The 26402-nt window shown below is 41.7% G+C and overlaps 1 protein-coding gene across 2 annotated transcripts in view; it reads right to left on the minus strand.

Annotated features, from left to right (window-relative positions):
* Positions 1–15574, minus strand: part of LOC140468933 (NAD(P) transhydrogenase, mitochondrial-like) — a 64875-nt gene extending 49301 nt beyond the window's left edge. The window contains exons 1-3 of one of the 2 annotated variants that reach the window (XM_072565054.1): positions 15185–15574; positions 10895–11082; positions 829–1058 (exon numbers count right to left, since the gene is read on the minus strand). In XM_072565054.1, the coding sequence (XP_072421155.1) occupies positions 829–1058; positions 10895–11033 (369 nt within the window). In that variant the 5' untranslated portion in view covers positions 11034–11082; positions 15185–15574. Of the gene's footprint in view, positions 1–828; positions 1059–10894; positions 11083–14775; positions 14946–15184 lie in introns of those variants that run through there. The other variant, XM_072565055.1, reaches the window with a different exon arrangement.
* Positions 15575–26402: the final 10828 nt, after the last annotated feature.

The following is a 26402-nucleotide window of genomic DNA, read 5'->3' on the forward strand; positions in this document are numbered from 1 at the left end:
TTCATACAAAGCTAATTAAATTTAATGGTTCAATGATTATTCATAACAGTAAAAATTAGCCTTTTTTGGAGTGAGGGGCACCAGTGTGACTGAATAGAATGTTCAGTTATTATTACATTGGTCATATTCTGTTAACTACAACATATTATCCTCCTTTATATTACTTTTAAGAATTTATCAAAATTAGATCAAAGTCCTCTTCACAAGTCATGAATATCTGCTTTGAATCACAATGTTTCAAGTGCCTCAAAGGCAAAATCCTTATCCATTTAAAAAATGTGTTTCACAATCTTATCCTTCCACATCTCTTTAGTGATTTTTTGAAGTCCTTCAGAACCTCCACACCAAACTCTGTTCCCCTGACACTTTTGTGGGCTTCATATTGTTGAATGCATTCAGTCCTCAGGCACTTCTCGCTTGATCATCATAACAGTAGTGGATTTTACAAAAGCATCATTAACAGATGACATACACTCAGCTGACATCAAATGATTTGCGAGAAGTCTCCTTCTTTCTCTTACGATATGCACAATTACCTTGGGACTCAGAGATTATGTTAGCTCAGTTGGCTGGAAGGCTGGTTTGCAATGCAGAGTGATGCAAACAGTGGGAATACAATTCCTGTCCTGACTGAGCTTCCCATGAAGGGATCTCCTTCCTTGCCTATCCCCTGACCTGAGGTGTGGTAACTATGAGGAGGGTAAACCACCACCAATCATTCCTGATCTAAAAAGAGAGCAGCCCTATGGTCTGGTAGGATTGTGGTGATTTTACCTTCACTCGCTTCCAGAAAATACCTTGTTGTTCATTCCTAGATAAAATAAATACCTTTAGAACAATATCTGATCCAAAAACATCTTTTGTCTCATTAATAGTGGCTCCAGCCTCTCGATATTGGTCATCGGAGAACTTAGCGCCTTCACCAGCTGTGGACTCCACTTTAACCGTAAACCCCTGCTTAACAAGAGCTTCAACACCTGCAGGAGACACAGCCACTCTCCTCTCATTCTTGTAGATTTCTTTAGGAACCCCAACCACCAAATCTTTGTAACGGACACCTACAGAAGTAGAAAAAAAATTCCAATTTTTAAGAAATCAAAGACATGATGCAAAGGATCAATCATAGAATCCCTAAAATGTGGAGTAAGGCCATCCAGTCCACAATGATCCTCTGAAAAGCATTCCACGTGAACTCATCCCTGGGACACCACATTTCCCATGGCTAACCCACCCAGCCTACACATCCCTGGACACTATGTGGAATTTAGCATGGCCAATCCACCTAATCCACACATCTCTGGACTACAGGAAGAAACCGGAGCACCCAGAGGAAACCCAGCACCCAGAGGAAACCTACACAAACACAGGGAGAATGTCTCTGCAGAGTTTGCACACAGTCACCCAAGGCTGGAATTGAACCTGGGTCCCTGGCGTTATGAGGCACCAGCGCTAATCACTGAGCCACCATGCCGCCCCATCTAAGAGTTGCCATAATGAACCAGAAATATTCATTCAATTGCAGACCTTAATCAAAATTCACAGTCAGTTTTCTGGAATGTTTCCAACAATCACTTTTATTAGCATATCGTAATATATTATAATAATAAAATAATAATTGGGTCACTTAGCCACTTTTGAACAAACAGTGACTATATATAAAATATGCAAACTAAATTCTGCACAAACAGAAAATTCTGGAAACAAAAGCAATTCCTACAATATCTGCAGCGAGATGAAAATAGGGTTAATATTTCAAGGCAAAGACTTCACATCAAAATATAAAGATGTGACAGATATAAAGCTTATAAGCAAGTACAAAAAGTTAGAGAAAGAGGGGTCTGTAACTGGATTGGAAGGCTCTAGTGATCCAGCAATGTCATAGGCCAAAAGCAGTGGACTCTACCAATGGGGTCTGTATCACAGGCATCAGTCTTAAATACTGAAAGTGAATATGATGGCAAAGGGCACTAAAGGGGCAAGGAAGTGAAGTGTTATGCATCTAGCTTGCACCAAGAGTCATTGCAATAGCGTAGGTGGCCAAAGACAGAGAGATCGTAGTTGGAAGCCAGTGTCACGCTCACAGACAGAATCAAACTTTGATCACCCAGTCTGCATTTAATCTCACCAGCATTCAGGCTCAGCAAGCAGAAGAAGAAAGATTTGAACAAATGTAATGAATCACTTCCTTCCCTTGAGTCCCAAGTTACAGCAAGTAATGCTTCTTCCTCTCCCTACACTCTTGAGCTGCAGACTTGGGACTCGAGGTCCATTTGCATGTGAAGGTACTGGAAGGATAGCATTGATGGGGAGTGGCAGAGGAGGAGACAAGGATTTCATGGAAAGAATAGCCTCTTGTGGAATGCTGAAAGGGAAAGGGGAAATAAAAGAGTTTTAGTCATGGAACTGCACTGACGTGAGCAGAAATGGAAGAGGACGATCTGTCAGCTGGTGGTATGAAGACAGCAGAGTCCTGTACAGGGCAGTACATTCGTGTCCAATAACTGGACCTGGGGCTCTAAGGTAGCAAGGTGCTGCACTTAGGGGAGGGCTGGGAGTCCAGGTCAGGAAAGGCATCAGGGGCTATGATTTCCCTGTTGGCAAGGGCAAGGGAATGCAATCCGGTTGGAAGGTGAACACATGCACCAGAGAGAGAAACTGGAGAAGGGAAATGCAGTCTTCATAGGAAGTAATGAGAAAAGCAGTATAATCAAGATACTGTTGAAATCAGAGGGCTCACTGCAGATATCAATGGATAATCTATCCTCCAGGATAGAGACAAAGTCAACAGAAGAAAACAGAACGTCAGAAGTAGACCATGTGAAAATGTTGAAGCTAGAATCAAAAATTAAAGAAAACTCTCCAGCTAAAGGTAAAGAATAGGGTATGGATGGGGGGTCAGAATCCATAGCGAGTGCAGGAGTTGTCAGATGTTCAACCTCCAGGTAAACAGTCTTTTTTTTTAAACCGTACAGCAACAGCACTTCTCTTATTAATATGTTTAACATCTAGATAAGACCTGGCTGAACAGAATTCTTCAAGGTGAGAGAGAAATGAATTTGACTGAATGAGAGGATTGGAGATACTAATATGGCTGATGTCACATTGGTCAACAAAAAATGATAAAGAGATATTTACAGGCCGGAGCGAGGGGTGTGGTAGGGTTTTCTGTAGGCAGGAGGAAGAGGGTCCGTCATATACAGAGAGGCTTTCTGGCCAAAGAGACTGGCACACAGAGGCCAAACAACTCCAGCACCATGTAGAGCATGAGCTTCACTGAGATGCGTGTGTGGATGGGCCTCCTCATTTGGGATCAGAAAACTGGGGATAAAGCAAATATGATAAGGAGTGAGTTTGGACTCAATGACAGGCCCAGGCAAAAACAAAAAGAGAAAGACAGATGTCATGGTGTCTCCTGATCAAAAGGTTGTTGAACCATTTGTGCCACACAAATCCCTAGCAATGACCATCTTGAATAAAAGACAATCTAACCACTGCCCCTTGACATTCGATGGTGCTACCAGCACTGAATCCCCCACTATCAACATCCAGGGGTTTACCATTGACAATAAACTCAACTGGATCCACCACATAAACACTGCAGGAGCAGGTCAGAGACCACGAATACTGCGGCCAGTCAATGACTCCCCAATGCCTGTCCACCATTGACAATGCAGAAGTCAGGAGTGTGAAGGAATACTCCTCACATACCTGGGTGTAGCTCCAATAACATTCAAGAAGCTTGACACCATTCGGGAGAAAGCAAATGCTTGTTTGGCACCATATCCAGAAGCATCCATTCCCTCCACCATCAATGCTCAGTGCCAGCAGTGGGGACTATCTACAAGATGCACTGCAGAAATCCAAAGACACTTGGACATCACCTTCCAAACCCATGACTACTTCCATTCAATGGATAAAGGCAGCAGATACGCGGGAACACCAGCTGCAAGTTCCCTTTTAAACCACTCACCATCCTGACTTGGAATTATATTGCTGTTCCTTCATTGTCCCTGGGACAAAATCCTGGAATTCTCTCCCAAAGGGCATTGTGGGTCAATCTACAGCAGGTGGACTGAAGTAGTTCAAGAAGGCAGCTCACCAGCACCTTCACAAGGGCAACTAGGGATGGGCAACAATGCTGGCCACAAGTAAATAAATAAAAGCTAAATAGAAGGGTTAACAATGAAATATTAGTTACAATCCAACATGGGAAAATTAGATAAATGGTTTTTATTACATTTGGTAATGCATCTTTTGTCAAACATACCCTCAATTCAGAATGAGCGCACATATCCTGGTTAACAGACTACAGAAACACTCTAACTCAGCATAATATTTTAGATAACGACAAAGTCAATTACAAACTTAAACAGTCTTGAATCATCCAAACCTACAATCAGCAATATTCAAGAATTTGCTTCTAAGTTAGTCATTTGCTTGTAGCTTTTCTCCATCTCAGTATTTTAAACTGTAGCATCTCACAAGGTCCATTATTTTATTCTACAGACTATTGATAAAAGTCTAAAGATGATGAAAAATCTGTCTATGCCTATCCTGCACCTGACAGGACATCACTCAAGTGGGAGTCAGGCGTTGTGTGCATCTGGAAGGAAGGAAGGAGTCTCCTCCACCTGAATTTTTAAACGACTCACCAGTTCACAAGCTGCTGGTTCAAAGGTCACTGTCACATCAAGTCAACCTGAGCAAGGTGAAGGATCTGCTTCATCCAGAGGGGCTCAACCTCTCTTCAGCAAGAGCTAAAAGAGCTCTGGGCTGCCCATTTGCATTCGTAAAAATAACAAATGCTTATTTTAAATGACTATCCCAGAGACCTGCATGGTATTTGATATTTTTGCAGATGTCATTGAGATGTAGGATGCAGCCCTGGAAAACTTACTATTTTTGTTGTTATTTTCCTCCCTGAAACCTAATGCAATGGTGACTAATGTCTGCTCTGAAGAATGCTATAATCTTAAAATAATATTGCCAACTGCTAAAATCTGCCCCTAATATCAGTATACTTTGCTTTTACTGCTCTATTTCTAATATTTCAACTTATAGATTCCATTATTCTTTAACTAATGATTTTACTTTGGTTACTTTTTCCTGCATTTGTTGCCTTCTAACATTTTCAACACCTCTCTTGGTGCTCAATGATTTGTTGCTGATTATTTTGGATGAATGAGACTCAGCGAGTGGCACTGGTGGTGACATAATCAAACCAGTTAGTTTCAAAACCTCGAAAGATCATGTGAAATCAGGCAATGCCCCAGACATGGTGTTACAGACAGCCCTGGCCACCATGGGTTACTGGCCACTGACACAGAGGAGACCGGTCAAGTCTTAGAATGTGTTGTCCAGAACAATGAGGCTAATCTCTGGTGTTGGGGAACAGACTCCGTAGGGTAAATCTGACTGGCTTTAACTCCAAGTAAAGATCCCTTCAGATGCATGAGGAGCACAACATGATAGAGGAAGTAAACTGGAATAAATTATTTCAGATAAAGCAGGGCCATGGAAGCCAATGGTTTGCAGGGGCAATAAAAACATTTCAGGACAGGTGTCTGGATGTACAGTATTTCTTTACTCAGGCGCCAAGTTGTGATCAGTTGCAGTGTGTTATCAGGACAAGAAATTCAAATGGCTGTTTGGGATGGTACAATGGCTCAGTGGTTAGCACTGCTGCCTCGCAGCACTAGGGACCTGGGTTCAATTCCAGCCTTGGGTGACTGTTTGTGTTGAGTTTGTATATTCTTCCTGTGACTACATGGGTTTTCTCCAGTTTCCTCCCACAGTCCAAAGATGTGCAGGTGGGTTGGATTGGCCATGGGAAATTATCCTTAATGTCCAAGAATGTGTTGGTCTAGGTGGATTAGCCATGGGAATTGCAGGGTTAAAGCAGGGGGCTGAGTCTGGAAGAGATGCTCTTTGGAGAGTCGGTGTGGACTTGTTGGGCTGAATGGCCTGTTTCCACACTATAGGGAGTCTATCAAAAAAAAAACAAGAATGGATTTGGTTCAGAAATGCATTATCGTAACAGGAAAATTAGGAAAATATCCTCGAAAGGTCAGATCAAATGGGCTTCTTTTATCTTAAAATCATTCAGACTTTGCTTTCTGTAAGGTTTTTGAACTTGTAACTGGAAGGATCATCTGTTATTTGGTAACTTCTCGAAGTAGGCCCAGTTAAGATTGTTCCATGAAGTGGGGGAGTGCAACGTGCAAGCATAGAAACATTGTATCATCTGGTCCCTCCAATCTTTTTAATAAAGCAATAGAACATGATCAATTACAATGCTAATTTATTCTTACTCAACAGGCACGCTTGCTGTAGCATAAATAAAAGGTCACCCAGGGGTTTGTGAAGATATAAATAACCAAGGTATCAGATAACATTACCAATAGAGCTGAAGTTAAATAGTCTTAATAGTGTTTCATTATTTTTCCACAGAACAGCTGTTTTGATATAGTCGGAGATCAAGTCAATTACACGGTCTTACTGCAGTACTGGGCGGCACGGTGGCACAGTGGTTAGCACTGCTGCCTCACAGCGCCAGAGACCCGGGTTCAATCCCAACTCAGGCGACTGACTGTGTGGAGTTTGCACGTTCTCCTCGTGTCTGTTCAGGTTTCCTCCCACAGTCCAAAGATGTGCAGGTCAGGTGAATTGGCCATGCTAAATTGCCCGTAGTGTTAGGTAAGGGGTAGATGTAGATGTAGGGGTATGGGTGGGTTACGCTTCGGCGGGGCAGTGTGGACTTGTTGGGCCGGAGGGCCTGTTTCCACACTAAGTAATCTAATCTAATCTACCTCTCATTACTCAGATACCCTCATTTGGTTCCTCTCTCACTTATTCAAACCTATTCTGAAGATGCTCAGGTATGTTTCTCTTTCTGCTCCCACACCATTAATTCTGAAGCACCCAAGGTTCTGTCACTGGCCTTCCTCCCCTACAACTTGCTGTTTCACAATAGCATTAACTGCAAATGGTGTGTCACTGCCCATGTATACAGCTGCGAATCCTAACCTGATCTTTCCTGCATCACCAAGTGGTCAGATTGATCATTTGCTATCCACTCTTGCAAAAGTCTGCAGTCAGGATCAATAGGATGACCAAAGTGATTATCTCAGGGATGTCACCACAATCTCTGGGTCCGAGCCACAGGCTCCACATCCCACCCAAAACACTCTCTCAGGCTCAGATTCTTTGCAAAAGGCATTCTACTCAACCCTGAATCAGCTTCTGGTGCCAGCACAAAATCTGTAACATTGCCAAAATCTTTAATAATGCCTATCATATCCAGATTCAATCTTTCAAATAATCTCACGGTGTGTCTTCCATTCCCTACCGTCTGTAATCATTGGCTCCTATAAAACTAAGCTATACCGTCTCCATACAAACTAATCTCCAGATCTGAAGAAGAGTTATATTAAACTCAAAAATGTTAACTTTGTTTCGCTCATCCCAGATGCTGTCAAACCTGTTGAATTTCTCCAGCATTTTCTGTGTTTGTTTCAGATTTCTAGTAGTTTGCGGTAGTTTGATTTTATTGTCCTTGACTAAGGTTTGGGTTACAACTCCTAACATCGGTTTCTTAACTTGGAGTTCATTCTGCAATGTCTCAGATGCTTAAGGCCTAAGCACTTTGAAATGCTTTTCCATAGTAAGAGAACCACAGAATTGCAAGTTGCTATTACAGCTGAGAATCAAGTAAGATTTAAGATCACATACAGGTCAGACTGGTTAAGGAAGGTTCATTTATAACTATTATCGCTTGGTGTTAATCCATAAATTACCAGATTTATCATCATTTCTCTTGGGGTTTTGGGGTGAGGGGTGGTGTCACTGGCAAGGCCTAGCCTAGTTGTACTTGGGGACACAATGCTCTGATACAATGAAATGACGTGGGGACGTTTCAGAAAACACTGATATGGAACTTTGTTAAACAATGTTTAACAGCCTTAAATCACTGCTCTTCCTGCTTACAGGGTTTTAGTGAATCCATTGTATTTGTAATGACAATCCAAAAACTTAACGGACACTTTTGTCCTCAAGTTTTCTTTATTTCTGTTGTTTTTTAAAATATGAATTCAAATTCTCAAACTGCCCCTGGTGGAGTTTGATCATTCGTTCACCATATCATTAATCAAGATCTCTGGATTAATTTTTCAGTAACTGTACTTCTAGTATCCTGATATTTTATGGATTACCAATGATGGAGTTTGAACTCAACTTTCTAGACCAAATTCATAGCTGTAAAAACAATTATATGGCTACAGGAGCAGATTCATACTTTTATGTTGTTGGACTTCTAACCAGATACTGAGGAGTTCAAATTCCACTCTAACTGACGTTTGATTGTACTGATCAAAACTTGCAATGCTTGCCAAATTACATCGCTCAATGTAGTAGCATCAAACTCCATGGCAGAAGGTTAGAAAGGCTAGAAACCCAGTATGTTTGCTTGCAGCGAATCTCCCTTCAATCGATTTTGGAGTGGCATTGATGGTCACTGTTTCACTGCCAGCAAACAAAACCAAACAAATTCTGGATGACCGCAATAGGAATGGAGACAAAAGGTTATAAATAATACTTAATTATTAATTAACAAATTTAATCACCTGAATTACAACAGCATAACATTCCAAACCTTCTCCTTAGGTTTTCCCAGATGTTGATTTACCTGTTCCATATCCCACATTCTTTAAAGTTTTTCTTTTTATGGTGCAGGGTTGTAATTCTAAATCATCAATATTTAAATGACAATGCATCAAAGGTGTGAGCTGAGATGTCACCTGTTTTTCATAAAACCTTAAAGTTATCTCAGGAATGTAACCAGAAAGTAGTTCTGGGATTTACATATTAATGAATCGAAACCCGCATCCCCATTCTAAGTGATAAGAGACTAAACAGCAATCTAGGTTTGTTCAATACGTCGCATTAGTTGTATGACACTTTGATCTTTTACTATAAATTCTGTGTCCTATGATCCTGCCCCATTATCTACCTGATGTAGGAGCAGCGCTCTGAAAGTTCGGACTTCCAAATAAACCTGTTGGACTATAACCTGGTGTTGTGTGATTTATAACTTTTTCAACCCAAGTTCCACACTGGCACCTCCACATTATGCGAGTCAAGCAAAAGCTCTTCATCTTTAAAAAATACGTATTCACAGAACATGTGTATCACCGACTGGGTCAGTATTTATTGCCCAATCCTAATTGTCCTCAAGAAAGTGGTGGTGAGCTGCCCTCTTGAGCCAATACAGTCTATGTGCTGTAGAGAGACTTGAAATACCATTAGGGAGGGAATTCAAGAATTTTATCCCAACAATACTGAAGGAACAATAATATATTTCCAAGGCAAGGTAGTGAGTAGCTTCGAGGCGATCTTACAGGTGATGTTCCCAAGTATCTGCTGCCCTTGGCTTCTAGATTGAAGTTGTATGGATAGTTAATTGGTAAAGGAATGAACTTACTTTATTAAATCATTTTTTACTTTATGATATTAATACTCAACTTGCTTTAAGATTGATATTGGGAGAGACAGTACTGCTTAATTATCTTTAGGACAGATTAAAGTTTATAAGAGTTTAACATGTACTGGATACCTGGAACTTCCCTGAACAACCTGCATGCAAAAATTAACTGTACAATAAGCACAGCTTTTTTTAAAGAACTGGATGTTTAAAGAATGTAAATACTTTTATTTCATAGTTGCAAGTGAATAACTATATTGGGATTTCTACCAGAATGTTAAAACATACACTTGCAGTGAGACACTATTCTGTAAATTGAAACATTGTATCCACTTAAGTATTATTTGGGAGGCAGAGAGGGGTTGATTATGAGTTTTCATGTTGGGCATGGAATTCTTCAAGACATTGGAAATTCTTAACAGTTTTAGAAAAGAAATATTATTTCATTATTAGAAACAGAGGAAGGAGAACTATGGGGAGAAAGGCAACCTGTCACATGCCCCAAAGTTTGGCAATAGGATCAATGGGTCTTAATTTTGCTTCTAGCAACGAGCTGCATCAGACACAGTAAGACGAATGCTTGTATACTGTAAAGTTCCTTGGTTCTATAGGGAAAATCAAATAACTGGCACAAGTGCATTAAACAATGTGTTGAAATTGCAATACGTCCTGGAACAAAGATGTGCACAAGTTCTATACAAACATTATATACAACACGCAACAACACTTTTTGCTGCACATATGTTGGTTTCACATGTCACTCCTTTAATTGGCAGGGATGCAGCCTCAAGTTCTAGTAAACAGTTGCTGGGAACTGTGCCCAACACAGGCCTAGGAAAGGTTAGCCAGTTAGTCAGACCTGCTGTAAAGTGAATTACTTTCCTTGTAGAACTAAAAAAAGTCATAACATGTACAAAAACATGACAATCGGACTTAAAGAATGCAACTGTTCTTTGACATTATGTAAGCTAGACAAGAACTTTAAAAGGTGGTTAAATTACATTCACTTTTATTTGACATTTACAACATTGATTATATGTAACTACAACATAGAAAGCAATGTGGAAACTTCATGTTCATAAAAAATATTCTATTCATGTCTTTACCTAAAAATAAAAACAAACTGATTCTGCACTTCAGTCACCGATGCAAAAGGCATACATATTCACAATTCTCTACATCCATTAGCCAACTGTATCTAGACTAATTGTTCTGTGCAAGCAAAGCTCTGTGTTCGTCACGAGTTTGGACAAATAGAATGGGATGGAATGTGGTATAGATCATGAATAAGGCAAGTTAACAAAATGCCACTGATGGTTAAAGATAGCAAATCAGTATTTATAAGCAACTTGCCCCTCTTGTTTAACTGAAAAGAGCTACAGTAACAGGCTACTTGCAAAATGATCAAAAAGTTACCTTTAATTGCTTGTTGGTTCCACAAAACCCGATAAGTCTTAAAATAACGTTTGCAGGGTGTTTGTTTAATCGTAATAGCTGGTACGCTGTGGAACAGTGGTAAAGTGCAGCATGTCACACCACGGAATAAACTGGCCATGATGAGCAGAGGGCTTAGGATTGTTGTGCTGTGTTAATGTTGAGCCACTCTAGAGGGAAACAGAAAAAAGAAAACTGAGGACATGGATAACATGAAAGTCAGCATTTCAATAAAACGTGCCACAGGCAATTAAATGGACACTGTATTCCTTATGATCTTACATCATCACAACACTTCTACCAATGGTAAGTGCCTCAAAATCAGCCATCTCAGGACTAAGGCCTTGCCAAATTTCTGATCCCATTAGCTTCAAAAAGAGAGAGAAAAAAAGGAACTTTAATTTATTCACTTCATTTCATTACTTCAATTATGTCTTCAGAAGAAAAGAACATGATAGTGAATTTTGAAAACAAATGATATGCTAAGATTGAAAGAGTCAGAATGGTCAAGCAAAACAGGCCAGGCTTGTGTGGGTCAGCTCAAGGGTTTATGAAGCACAGGTGAAGACCAGTACATGAAGAAAAGAACTAATCCAACATGTCAATACATTAATCCAGCACCAGATGAAATGTAGCAGTAAATTATTTTATTTATTTAATCATAATTGAAATTGATGCATAACAGCCTACAGAGACGCCCAATGTTTGGACAATTCCAATTTTCACACAGCTGATTTGAAAGACAGTAGCTTAGGTGAAGCCATTATATTATGGATTGTCAAAGCATTAGCTGGTGTAAACAGGCATTTTATTTGATTAAAAATTTCAGATTCCTTAACTGAAAGGTTATGGTGCTAAGTTCTAATGGACCAGGGTGAATTAAGTCAATGAAGATTAGAGGTTGTAATTCTGCTGTAGTTAAAAATTGGTAAAATTTGCCAAACTCATCCCAGGGCTACAAAGGTGGAGCAGGAAAATTGACCTTTCGGGCAAAAGCCCTTTATCAGGAATGGCTGATGAAGGACTTTTGCCTGAAATGTTGATTTTCCTGCTCCTCGGATGCTGCCTGACCTGCTGTGTTTTTCCAACACCACTCTAATCTTGACTCTGATCCCCAGCATCTGCAGTCCTCACTTTCGCCTACAAAGGTGGAGCACCTATTCTCCATACTTTGCACCTTTCAAACAGATCACCTCACTGAGGATGTAGGATCAATGAATTCCCCACTTCGTATGCCCATAAATCACTAAGTGATTGAAATGCACACAAAAGTGATCCAGATAAATAAGTAAACTTGAACATACAAAATAAAAGAATTGATCCTATCAGTTGTGAGGCTAATTGTGCAATGCATAAGCAATAAAATACCTTCTGACACTTAAGTACATGATGGGAGATTTCAAAAGCAGGAAAAGTGAACTATTTGTTAACAAAAAAAAATATGATTCTGGTCAAGTGTATTACTTAACATATTAAAAAGATAAACAATTACATTTCCAAGGCTATTTGGTTTTGTGCATCTATTAATCCCACCATTGTTCAGCATCCTTCGTGATCATAACAAAACCAAAAAATGTGTTTGTCTGTTACTTCAAAGCTGCTTTAAACAACGTCCACTACTGGTCCTTGGATCCTTGCTGATGCTTCAATTGTCTTGGTTGAAGTTTCTGTCATTATATTCTACTGTCACTCCTATTTTTGAATGTCAAGTCCTCCACTTACTATCCTCCTTCATATTTACAACTTTAAGTTTCTGCCCAATCCCTCTTTGCCCCTGTTTCACTCTGAACAATGCATTACAATTAACTCCATTCCCTGTCTGATCTGTAAAATAATGAATATTTATTTAAAATATGCTGTGGTTTGGATATATTAAGGCCTGCAAATCTTTTCCAGTTAATCATGTAAGTAACAACAATTGATGTTGTACTGCATTATTTATTCTGGGTTTTATAGTTCTACAGACAACTTCAGTTATAAATAGCAAAAATGAAACAATTGTGGCCTTCATCAGTATATCAACAGAATTTCTATTTCTAAATACTTGCTCTTGAAAATATAATTCATGTGGAAACTTTATAAAGTAAAATGTTCCAGGAATTGAACTATAATAATTAGACTTTTGATACATTGTTATCCAAATCCAATATCTGTGAAAAATCTGGAACATAACGGAACAACAACATACAAAACCTGGTTACAAATCACACAACGCCAGGTTATAGTCCAACAGGTTTAATTGGAAGCACTGGCTTTCGGAGTGCCGCTCCTTTATAACCACCTGATGAGTGAGCGGTGCTCCGAAAGTTAGTGCTTCCAATTAAACCTGTTGGACTATAACCTGGTGTTGTGTGATTTGTAACTTTGTACACTCCAATCCAACACCAGCATCTCAAAATCATACAATACCTGCTAATGAAGTTGACGTGTGAAGGTGGAAGAGAACAATTGTTCAAGTTTATTATACCATGTTGAGAGCACTGGCACCCAGGTGTAGTTTTTAAGTAAGTTTGAAGAGTGAACTCTTATTGACAACTATAAAAGATTCCATGTAACATTCATCAGTCTGTTCTTGGAGTAGTTCTTCCTAAATTTATGGATGTGACTAATTTCAATGTACTGTACTCGAGAATGTTTCCCAGATTAGAAATAATTGTTAAAACTTAGCAGTAAGTTTAGGTAAAGAGGGTAGATGAAATATCAATTTAACAGGATGCTATAGTGACAACTTTTCACTAGAAATATGTACTGTAATTATTCAGATTTAAGGGTGATGGATAAATATTCTGATACTTCAGAGCCTCCAAAAGCTGGAGGAATGACTGACTGCTTTCCCAGAATGAATTCAAAGCACCCAGGCACAGAACTGCAATGCACTGGATGAATCTCATGTACATATTTCTTAAAACAAGTTTGGATTGTTACTACACGTTATGCTAACTGTAAGAATGTACAGTACCTCAGAAAGGATCAATCACAAAGGCTTACAATCATATAGCACTGGTTTTAAGCAAGAAATTAAATGGCTAAAAAAAATGCAGAAATGTCTCAGCATACACTGGTTGTGACTAAGAAGAAGATGGGCATTTGAAACTTTACAAATGAAGCTAAGAGTTCAAATTGCCAACCAGAGTTATTATATTTGCACAATTTGAACTATAAATTTAATCCAAGTTTAATACTCTGTCATGAAAGCTTCATCACAATACAGGAACACTTGGATCTATCTGTCTGAAGTTAGAGGGTCACCTGGCTCTAGTCCACGCAATTATTTTATTATGAACTTTACACCATACACCTCCACCACTCGATCACATTCTGTAAGAAATCATCCTTCTTTGATCTCTCACCTAAATAAGAATGAAAAAAGGAAAAAAACGCTATTCAGACTTCAATTCCAATCCTTCTTCTCATGAGATGTCAATCTAGTTTCCCCCAATGGTGTCAAGATTTCAAACTGAAAATCCCTTTTTCTTCTGGGAATCTGTTAGTATCCCTAATCACACAAGAAATGTCTTACATTAATAAATTCCAGGCTGGATTTTCAATCTGTGCTGAATATATGGATGAAAATCTAATCAGATGTTCTTCAAGTGCATGAATAAATCAGCGTCTTCCAGCTGTACAGCTTTACAAATGATCATTATATAATTCAGGCGTTGCTAGGGAGTTTGAGTTACTCTGAACTGAGCAGACTAAAACTGGGTCACCATGCACAGTTCTGGTCAAACAAGCGACTAATGGCAATGGACGACAATGACACCAAAAGGACAGAGAAGGGCAAATGCAGATTTTTTTTCAGAGAAAAAAAGCAAAGTAGTAACGGTTCATTCTTATTCCACGTGTCCAAATTTCCAAAATACCTGACACAGGACTGCAAATCCTCAGTGACCAGGCGCTGTTGAGCTCTGCGGTGAGCGAGAGAAATGTATAAAAATGTAGAATGACAGAGGGGGCCTCGTACTGAAAGAAAACAAAGAAAGCTTGAGCCAAAGCATCGGAGGGACTGCGAGCATCCAAATCTGATCCTCTTCCGAAAACGAAGGTGCCGAGGCGATTGCTCCCACCGCTGGCCTCAAGATGGGAAGTGATTTTTGATGGAAAACTACTCAATAACCTTCAGGTACCCCTAGCTGGTGGACTGATCCCGCCATTGGTAGCAGCTGGGGCCAGTCTTTCTCTCTCTCTCACACACACACACACACACTCAAAACATCACAAATCCACCCGAATCTGCATTTTTTTTTAAAAAAATTAATAAATAAACCCCACCTGAAGCTGACGCGGACGGTGGATCTGCAAAGTCCCGGCAGCCGGGACAGAAAGGGAGGGATTACTCTCTCTCTGTGACCTTCATTCACGTCAGACGTCGTTCACCGCTTTTTCTTTTCCCTTAAATAAACTCTCATGTGATTCTGGTGCAGGAAGAAGGTTTGACTGGGTGGCGGAAACGAGCTCTGCGGTCAAAGGGGGCTAGGGAGAGATTTCAGAAGCGAGGAGACCACTAGCAGCCCCCCTCACAATGATTAATCCCCTCAAGGGCATTCAATCTCACACAAATACTGCACAGTGACTGGGTCCCATGTTCGTTCCTGGTTTCCCCCATTCTCTGTGGCTGGCTTTCACGTCGCTGCTCTCGCTTCTCAATGTCAAAGACGGCATGATGGGAGAACGCTTTTTTTAAAATATAAAGGCAAGTCAAAACAGCATCAGGAGATCAGACAGTGTCAGCGGAGAAAGGAACAATGTTGATTTGTCCTACTCCCCAAGTGTAGAGGGCTTTGGGGGGGGGGGGGGTGAGGTTTACAGCCTGTTTTCGCACACAGCGATACTGGTAAGGGCCGTCTTCCTATTGAGAACGCTGCCTACTGCAGAATCATAGAATTATAAAAGTGCAGCAGGCTAATAACTACACAAAGGCCGGTGTCCTATCACCAAATCAGTTTTTATTTAAACGTGCCTAGTACATGACACCAACCCGGTTAGTTTAGAGCCAGCTCCTGGAGGCAACAGAACCCCTCTGTTTATTTCTTTTAGTTAACCAGTACAAATTACAAACAGTTAACATGTACAGGAAAGAGGCAGCAAAGCCAGACCTCAAAACCCACCATTCAATCAGTTTTCAGGGAAATGAAGACAAACCTCAAATGCCACTTTCGATCATCACAAAACAGTAACAACTACAATAACAAATAAAAACAATAACAAATAAAAACAAATACAAGTATCACAAATACATACAAATACATGCTCCTTTTTTTCTCAGAGTGGAGATTCCAATTTATCTATTTTTATTAAACAATACAGTTTACAAAACCGTTAACATTAAGCAGCTGTATGCAAAGAAACTACAATTTTACAAGGAAAAGGGGCCGCAAAGCCGGACCCCCAAACCCCACCGTACAACCAGTTTTCAGAGAAATGAGGATAAATTTCAAATCCCAGTTTCAGTCATCACAAAAGTAACAGTAACAACTACATACAAGACAGCCAAGACTCCTTCATTTTCCTTTTTCTCAGAGTGGAGACTCCAGTTTAATGTTTTCTTTCTTTTTTTTCGTTTTTTTCATTACCCCCACTCCGGTACTTATTTTTCCCCCCGCACCCATGTTGTGTGTGTGCAGGTGTGAGACACAGTGAAAGACACAAGGCGCATGAATTTTTATTCAATTTCCGCCACCAGGAAGAAAAGAAACACCCAAAGTGGCCAGTGACAAGCCGTGCCCTTCACATCAAGAGGCAATGCTGTGTCATCAAACAGTGAAGGGGAGGGCAGGGATTAAATCAAAATAGAGTTGGAGGGGGAAATAATGCACTCCATTCCCTGCGGCGCCCATCTCTCCCTGAAAACTCCAGGGTGTTGGTGGAGACCACGTGCTCCTTCTCCAAGGACACCCGGGCTCTAACGTAACCATGGAAGAGGGGGAGACTCCAGTTTTTTTTTTGCATACTGACCCAGCTCTCAGAATGAACGGAACCTCTGACACCCCTTTTTTTTTCTTATTTTTTCCCCAGCACTTGTGTGTGTGCAGGTGTGAGACACAGTGAGAGACACAAGGTGTATGAATCTTTATTCAATTTCCACCACCAGGAAGAAAGGAAACACCCGAGTGGCCAGTGACAAGCAGTGCCCTACACAAAAGGCAATGCTGTGTGATCAAACAGTGAAGGGGAGGGCAGGGATTAAATCAGAATAGAGTTGGAGGGGGAAATAGTGCAGTGAAGAAGGCATATGGCGTACTGGCTTTTATTGGTAGAGGAATTGGGTTCCGGAGTCCTGAGGTCATGCTGCAGTTGTATAAGACTCTGGTGCGGCCGCATCTGGAATATTGTGTGCAGTTTTGGTCGCCATACTATAGGAAGGATGTGGAGGCACTGGAACGGGTGCAGAGGAAGTTTACCAGGATGTTGCCTGGTATGGTAGGAAGATCCTATGAGGAAAGGCTGAGGCACTTGGGGTTGTTTTCATTGGAGAAAAGAAGGTTTAGGGGTGACTTCATAGAGGTGTACAAGATGATTAGAGGGTTAGATAGGGTTGACAGTGAGAACCTTTTTCCACGTATGGAGTCAGCTATTACAAGGGGGCATAGCTTTAAATTAAGGGGAGGTAGATATAGGACTGATGTTAGGGATAGGTTCTTCACTCAGCGAGTCGTAAGTTCATGGAATGCCCTGCCAGTAGCAGTAGTGGACTCTCCCTCTTTATTGGTATTTAAGCGGGCATTGGATAAGTATATGGAGGATAGTGGGTTAGTGTAGGTTAGGTGGGCTTTGATCGGCGCAACATCGAGGGCCGAAGGGCCTGTACTGCGCTGTATTCTTCTATGTTCTATGTTCTATAACGCACTCCACTCCCTGCAGTGCCCACCTCTCCCTGAACAACTCCAGGGTGTTGGTGGAGACCGTGTGCTCCTTCTCCAAGGTCACCCGGGCTCTAACGTAACCGCGGAAGAGGGGGAGACTCCAGTTTATTTCTGGCTCCCTGATTGAACCAGATTAACAGCCCCCATTAGGGAGCTCACTTCTATGAGATCAATCTGGCAGACCTTGTTCTAAGCAATACATCCCTTTCCCCCTAAGTCCTCAAACGTAGGCCCATTCTTTTCCTGTGGCTACTTCTGGGGCATTTTCACACCTGGTCAGCTTCTTCATGGCCCCTTTGTTTCCCCCATTACCACCAGCTGTTGTAGTTTTGCCAGGATGGAATTTTTTGTCCACACTCGATACCATCAGAGGAGTAACCAGAAGGTTGGTCAATGAAAGGCGGTTCCAGGCATTCACATTTGCACTTCACTTCCCGAACGGTTTTCAAACTTGTAATTGTATGCAGAGAGAACAAGAGCCCACCGCAGAATTTGATCTGAAGAGTGACTATGACTATAATGGGTGGCATGGCCCTGTCCTCTTTAATTATCGCTAGCAGGGGAATGTGGTCTGTTATTATTACTAATTTACATCCATAAAGGTAGTGGTGGAACTTTCTCACACCAAAGATGATTGCCAAACATTTCATCTCTGGGCATATCTTCATTTGGCTTCAGCCAAAGTCCAGGAAGCATATGTTATTGGCTACATTAGGTTAGATTCTCTACAGTAGGGAAACAGGCCCTTCGGCCCAACAAGTCCACACTGACCCTCCAAAGAGTAACCCACCCATTTTAGACATCTTTGGATTGTGGGAGGAAACCAGAGCACCTGGAGAAAGCCCACTCAGACACGGGGAGAATGTGCAAATTCCACACAGACAGTTGCCCAAGGCGGGAATTGAATGCAGGTCCCTGGCGCTGTGAGGCAGTAGTACTAACCACCGAGCCATAGTGCCACTAAGACCACCTTGGCCACAAGACCATTTCTAATGCTAATCATTTCTCAATTGGAAATGTAAGGGTGTCAGGATGGAGGCCTGTAATGTATGAATTTCCATAATAATTCACCAACCTAAGGAAAGTCCCAAGCTCCAGCACGGGCATGGGATCTGCAAACCTTTGATCACCCTCACTTTATCTTCCAATAGATGTAGCCCGGTCTTGTCGACTTTTTAGCACAAGTAGCTCCCTTGGCATGCTTTGAACACATTTTTCCCTTCTTAGGTATACACCTCCCTGGGAGATATGTTTAAGCATTATATCCAGGTTCTCTAAATGTTCTTTATTGGTCTTCCCAGTTATTAGCATGTCATCTAGATAACTGGTGACCTGGTAAGATGTTGTCCATAATCTGCTGGAAAATGGCACATGCTGATGATTCCCCAAAAGGCAGTATCATTTATTGGTACAAACCCTTATGGGTATTAATTGTAGCATACTTCTGGAAATTCTTATCTAATTGCAATTGCAGGTACACATGGCTTATGTCCACCTTTGTGAAGTACAGCTTCCCCAGCCAGTTTTGTGTATTAGTCCTTATTGCAAGGGATTAGGTGTGTATTCAGCTGCTAAAAGTGGTTCACCATTTGTTTAAAATCCCCACAAAGGCAAACCAACCCATTAGACTTTACAGTTGGAACAACCGGTGCTGCCCATTTTGCAAACTGGACTGGTTTGATGATTCCTTTGCTTTCCAGCCTCCTGATTTCTGCCTGTAAAGCAAATAGCACTGGGCAGGCCTTGCACAATCATGGAATTGCTTCCAGGTCAACACGGGTGGCATGGTGGCTCAGTGGTTAGCACTGCTATCTCACAGTGCTGGGGACCTGGGTTTGATTCCAGCCTCAGGTGACTGTTTGTATGGAGTTTACACAGTCTCCCAGTGTCTGTATGGGTTTCCTCTGTGTGCTCCAGTTTCCTCCCACAATCCAAAGGTTTGGTGAGTTGGCCATGCTAAATTGCCTGGTGTTCAGGGATGTGTAGGTTAGGTGCGTTAGTCAGGGGTAAATGTAGGGGAATAGGTCTGGGTGGATTTCGTTTTGGAAACTTGGTGTGAATTTGTTGGGCCAAATGGCCTGTTTCCATACTGTAGGGGTTCTATGTAAGGTGGCCTTGGCTCTTTTGTTAGTACTTAGACCTCCCTGAAAAATGTCTGGGTATTTAATTAAGACTTCACTGAGGCAACCATTTTCTAAGCTGAAAATGTTGAGCCAATCTAGGGGAATCTTTCTCAACCAATTTTGGTTCATCAAGCTTAGGCACAGTCAGTAGTAACTGAACCAGCTGCTTCTCACAAAAGACCAGAACCGAAGTTGCATATTTAATCAGTAAGGTCCCTTGCTGCCTGAACTGCTGTGCTCTTCCAGCACCACTAATCCAGAATCTGGTTTCCAGCATCTGCAGTCATTGTTTTTACCAAAGGTTCCCTTGCATATGTTCTCAGCCTGGCCAAGGTCTTATGCAAACTTAAAGGTTTGAGTCCAGAGCAAACTTTGGTAAAAGCTGGTTCCACAATCACTGATATAGCAGCACCAGTATCAACCTCTATTAGAACTGGGTGACCATTTAACCAGATATTTCTTTTGATTGGTTCTGATTTGGATGTTGCTAAGCATTTTAACTGTTTCAAACCAGCTGAAGATGAATTTTCCAGGGTGTGCACTGTCCTGGATACGGGCCTATGAGTCTTCTTACCCAATTCAAGCCTAGTGGGACTTCTTTTGCTGTCACAAGTCTGCATTCTGATAGCAACTACCATGGCCTGTGGGCCTGGATCCTCAAGAAAATTTAACCATTTGGCCAAGGCTTGGCTTTGTTTTGGGATTTTGCTATGGGCTGACCTAGGCCCCCTCTATTGAGGATACGTCCTGAGTGAGGCTATGCAATTGCCTTCACTGAAGTGGTGTTCCCCAAACTCAGTTGGCCTGGCTAGGGTATCCACTTCTGTAACTCATAAGCTCCACTTGTCACATTTTCTAATGACAACACCGATGATAATGCCTGCTTGCAGTCCAGTTGGGCTTCAGTTAGTATGCACTTTTGCATTAGACTAGATTAGATTAGATTAGATTACTTACAGTGTGGAAACAGGCCCTTCGGCCCAACAAGTCCACACTGACCCGGCGAAGCGAACCCAGCCAGACCCATTCCCCTACATTTACCCCTTCAACTAACACTACGGGCAATTTAGCATGGCCAATTCACCTAACCTGCACTTTTTGGACTGTGGGAGGAAACCAGAGCACCCGGAGGAAACCCAGGCAGACACGGGGAGAATGTGCAAACTCCACACAGTCAGTCGCCTGAGTCGGGAATTGAACCCAGGTCTCTGGCGCTGTGAGGCAGCAGTGCTAACAACTGTGCCACCGTGCCGCCCATTTAATGAAGGAAATGTTTGACAATCGACATTCATTTCTGTTTCCTGTTAAATGTATTTGTTGCTTAGCTGGCCAAATAGTCATCAAATTAACCTGTTTCCAGCTTCTGGCCCAAAAATGCACATTTTAACTTGTACAATTATTGCATGAAAGTTCTGCTGTGTTACAAGTTAACCATGCCATTGAGTATCAAGTTCTATCGTGTTAAAATGCAATCTGATTAATAGACCATAGAGCAGGCCGTCACCATTGGACAGAACAGGACCACACACCGCAAAAAAATGGCACTAAAAGAAAAAATGGCCAAACTAACACACAAAGAAGAGGACACCACAACACACACCTGGGTTAAAAACCTCTCCCACAGACAGCTCACAGACACGGAAAGAACAATACTGGCCAAGGGACTCAACTACAACCACAGGGACACCAAGACAGCAGACTTCCTAGCAGCACTAGAATGCACACTCAGGAACAATGGACTGACAGAAGAGACACAACAAACAGTGAGACAAAGTTTCGTACCGCTGATAACAAGAAAAAAACAAACACATAACCTCAACACCAAGGAGAGGGAAGCACTAAAATCACTAAGAAACAATAAGAACATAATTATACTACCAGCAGACAAAGGCAGAATGACGGTCATCCTGGACAAAGCAGAGTACTTGCAAAAAGCACAACAACTACTTGCAGATACCAACACCTACCAAAAGAGGGAGTTTGACCCCACCCCACAGCTCACCAACAGGATAAACAGCACACTGAGGAATCTACAAAAAAACGGACAGATAACCAGGTCTGACCTACAAAGAATGAAACCTGAAAGCAACAACGCCCCCAGATTCTATGGACTACCCAAAGTGCACAAACCAGACATCCCACTCAGACCCATAGTATCACTACCAGGGACACCATCACACAAACTGGCCAAAGAACTACAGCAGAAACTGAAACACCTGATCAGCGGATCCAGACACTCTGTACAATCGGCACAGGAATTCTTGGGCATCATCAGAAATATACACATAGACAAGGAAGAAACTATGGTCTCATTCGATGTAACGGCACTGTTCACCTCCATCGACAAAACACTAGCCAAAGAAACAATAGCCAACCTGCTGGACAGACATAACAGACAACAGGACGTTGAACCTATCAACAAAGACGGCATACTTAAACTACTGGACCTGTGCCTCACAACACACTTCACATTCAATAACCAAATATACGAACAAATCAACGGAACACCCATGGGCTCACCAATCTCTGGACTCATAGCAGAAGCAGGAATGCAAAGGTTAGAACAAACAGTCTTACCACAACTTCAACCCAAACTCTGGGTCAGATACGTGGATGACACCTTTGTAATAATTAAAAACACAGAAATAGAAAACACACACCAGATCATCAACGCCACACTCACAGGAATCCGATTCACTAGAGAGGAAGAAAAGGACAACCAACTCCCATTCCTAGACGTGATGGTACAGAGAACACTGAACGGAGAATTCACCACAAAGGTATACAGGAAAGCCACACACACAGACCAAGTCCTAAACTATGAAAGCAACCACCCCAACACACACAAACGAAGTTGCATCAGGACACTATTCAAAAGGGCCACAACACACTGCAGCAGACCAGAACTACAAAAAGAGGAAGAGGAACACTGATACAAAGTATTCGCCAAAAACGGATACCCTCGCAATTTCATCAACAGATGCCTAAGGGAGAGACAACGGAACGAGGACATGCCGCAACCCAAAGGACTAGCCACACTACCATACATCAGGAGCATTTCTGAACTGACAGCCAGACTACTGCGACCACTAGGACTCATAACAGCACACAAACCAACAGCCACACTCAGACAACAACTCACCAGAACAAAGGACCCGATACCCAACATGAGCAAAACTAATGTAGTGTACAAAATCCCATGCAAGGGCTGCACAAAACACTACATCAGACAAACAGGAAGACAGTTAATGATCCGTATACACGAATACCAACTAGCCACGAAACAACACGACCAGCTATCCTTAGTAGCCACACACACAGACGACAAGCAACATGAATTCGACTGGGACAACACTACCATTATAGGGCAAGCCAAACAGAGAACAGCCAAGGAATTCCTAGAGGCATGGCACTCATCCACAGACTCTATCAACAAACACTTCGACCTGGACCCAATATACCGGCCACTACAGCGGACAGCTCGAACTGACAACCGGAAGCGGCAGAGACAGGCCACAATAAATGCCGGAGAAAACAGCACAGAAGCACTTCACAGGAGGCTCCCAAGCACTGAGGATGTCACCTAGACAGGGGACGAAACGTTTGCAAGACAAATTCCCAGCTCGGCGAACAGAACCACAACAACGAGCACCCGAGCTACAAATCTTCTCCCAAACTTTGAATCTGATTAATTTACAGTTGATGAGCCAAAGTAGCCTGCTTCATTCCAGGCAGTGGAGTGAGCAATATATTGAATGTAGCACACAGCAGTAGATCATTCAACTCAAATAATCCTTGTCAAAGTTGGTGCTCCGTGTGAACAATTTCCTACCACTTTGTCTACCTGAACCAGCATAACACATTCACCTCTTCCTTAAGCCTATGTAAGGTCCCCCTAAATGGCTTTATAATGCAATTTTAAGGGGTTTTTTGACTTCATACTTTCAACACACATCATGATTGTGTAGATTTTCATTTAGATTACATTTTAGCATATTAAGCAGAGACAATAAATAGAACAGATTCTGCTTTTGGCACATCCCATTACCAAACAATTACAGGTCAACTTCAAAGAATGAAAGGTGATTTCATTGAATATTATAAAATTCTTACGGTGTGTGACTGGGTGGATGTGGACAGCATGTTTTCCATGGCTGGGGAACGTAAACTTAAGATGAGAGCTTGGCCATTTCAGGTGGAGAAGGAATTTCTTCACTGGGAGCATGGTGAAGTTTTGGAATTTCTACCCCAGTGAGCTTGGGAAAGCTCAATCATTGACCATATACAAGACAAATCCCGATATGTTTCTGGCGATCAATGACATCAATGGATATGGAGACAGAACGGAAGTACGGCATTGATGAAGAAGATCAGCCCTAATGTTATCGAATGGTGGGACAGTCTTGATGGGCTGAATGGCCTAATCCCATTCTAGTGTTCCTGATACAGTTTGCCTTCACAATTCCCCACAAGATAATTGAAACTCAGACTCATAGAGGCAATTCTTACTGCACCATAAAGTCATTTTGTGACCCTTCTGAGTTAGATTGGTTAAAACATAAATCAATTTCAGTTAACTACTAACTAATAATTTGCTTTGAGATGTTTGTAGGTGGGTCAACTGATTCATCTTTGCACAGCAGCTTTGATTTAGTTATGAGTTATGGAATCATAGTTTGAAGGGCTGTTGTGGTACAGTGGTAGTGTCCCCACTCCTAGGGCTGAGTTCAAGTCCTACCTGCTCTAGAGGTCATGAAGATGTACAGCACTGAAACATGTCCTTCGGTTTAACTCGTCCAAGCTGACCAGATATCATAAATAGATCTAGTCCTATTTGCCGCCATATCCCTCTAAGCCCTTCCTATTCACATACCCATCCAGATGCCTTTAAATGTTGCAGTTGTACCAGTCTCTACCACTTCTTCTGGCAGCTCGTTCCATACACACACAGCCATCTGCATGAACAAGTTGCCCCTTTGGTCCCTTTTAAATCTTTCCCTGCCCTCCTTAAACCTATGCCCTTTAGCTTTGGACTCCCCTACCCTGGGGGAAGACCTTGGCTATTCACCCTATCCATGCTCCTTTTATAAACTTCTATAAGGTCACCCCTCAGTCTTTGAAGCCTCAGGGGAAAGAACCCCATTCTACTCAGCCTCTTCCTATTGTTCAAACTCTCCAACCCTGGCAACATCCTTGTAAATCTTTTCAGAACCCCTTCAAGTTTAACAACATCTTTTATATAGCTTGTAATAACATCTTTGAACATATTGATTAAAAAAAGTTAATTTAAAAAGTTGTAGAATCATAACTTGCTGCAGTACAGTAAAAGTCTATCTGGTGCTTTGCCCCACAAACACTCAAGTCTAATCTCAGCCTCTCTGTAATTATCGTTTCCATTTTTTCAAAAAACATCATGGAATTTGCCTCAGTGATGATTTTTGCTGGGAATTCCATGATGCAACAAGCTTCTTGGGTAGATAAGAAAAGGAAGGCTGACGACACGTTATGATTATCATAGATGTTTGCACCTTTTGTTACCAGCTTACTGAGAAAAGATCCATCACATCCACCTCCTATCATTTAAGCTGCAAAATGTTGGTAATAAACAGAGAGAAATGTTCTCTTATGTCTCTTTCCAGAAAGGAATTGTTGATGTGTAAGCACGGAAGTTAGCAGAAGGAACAGTGCCCTAAATACGTCAGTATCTTTCAGGCAGAAAGCTGAAGCAGTGAAATATTACATCTTTTTAGGCCAAAAATCACACTACACCCGATTAGAGTCTGACAGGTTTGTTTGTAAACGCTTTCAGAGGCTCACTCATTCAGGTGCGAGTACCTGAAAATGGTGGAGAAAACGATAGGTGGAGATCAAGGCAAAAGGCATAAAAATAGTTGGGCAGACAAAGAAATGGGTAAAGGTGAGCTTTGGGGTGAATTATTAGCTGCTGATTCCCAATTCCCATTTAGCAGCTAGTGATTCCCTGGGTAGATAAGTAGCAAAATTCCAATGAAGTTTATCTTCCATGTGTCATCACGAGAAATTAACAAAATCAAACAACACTGCAATAATTTTAAGCCAACCTGCTTGGAACAGCTGGGTTCATCCTAAACCCCCTGTTCACATTCCCTCAGTTTGTTGAACTCCATTTTGAGTTCAGAAGGCTGTAAACTTCCGAAGTGGAAAATGAGATGTTGGGTTCTTCCAGTTTGTGCTGAGCTTTGCTGGAGCACCACAGCAAGCCTGTGACAGAGATGTTGGCTAGGGAACACAATAGTGTTTTGAAGTGGCAGGTAACTGGAAGCTCAGGGTCCTTTTGGGTGGTGTTGTGCAAAGCGGTCACCCAGTCCGCACTGCATTTCCCCAATGTAGACGAGACCACATTGTGAGCAATGAATAACAAGAGATACCCAACTCCCTTTGGAGCCTTTTTTCCCTCCCCTTCCCTCTGCCTCCATCTCCTCTCCCAACCCACCTCCTGTCATGTATTTACTATCCCTTCTGACC

This window comes from Chiloscyllium punctatum, chromosome 48 (assembly GCF_047496795.1).
Source record: "Chiloscyllium punctatum isolate Juve2018m chromosome 48, sChiPun1.3, whole genome shotgun sequence".
NCBI lineage: Eukaryota > Metazoa > Chordata > Chondrichthyes > Orectolobiformes > Hemiscylliidae > Chiloscyllium > Chiloscyllium punctatum.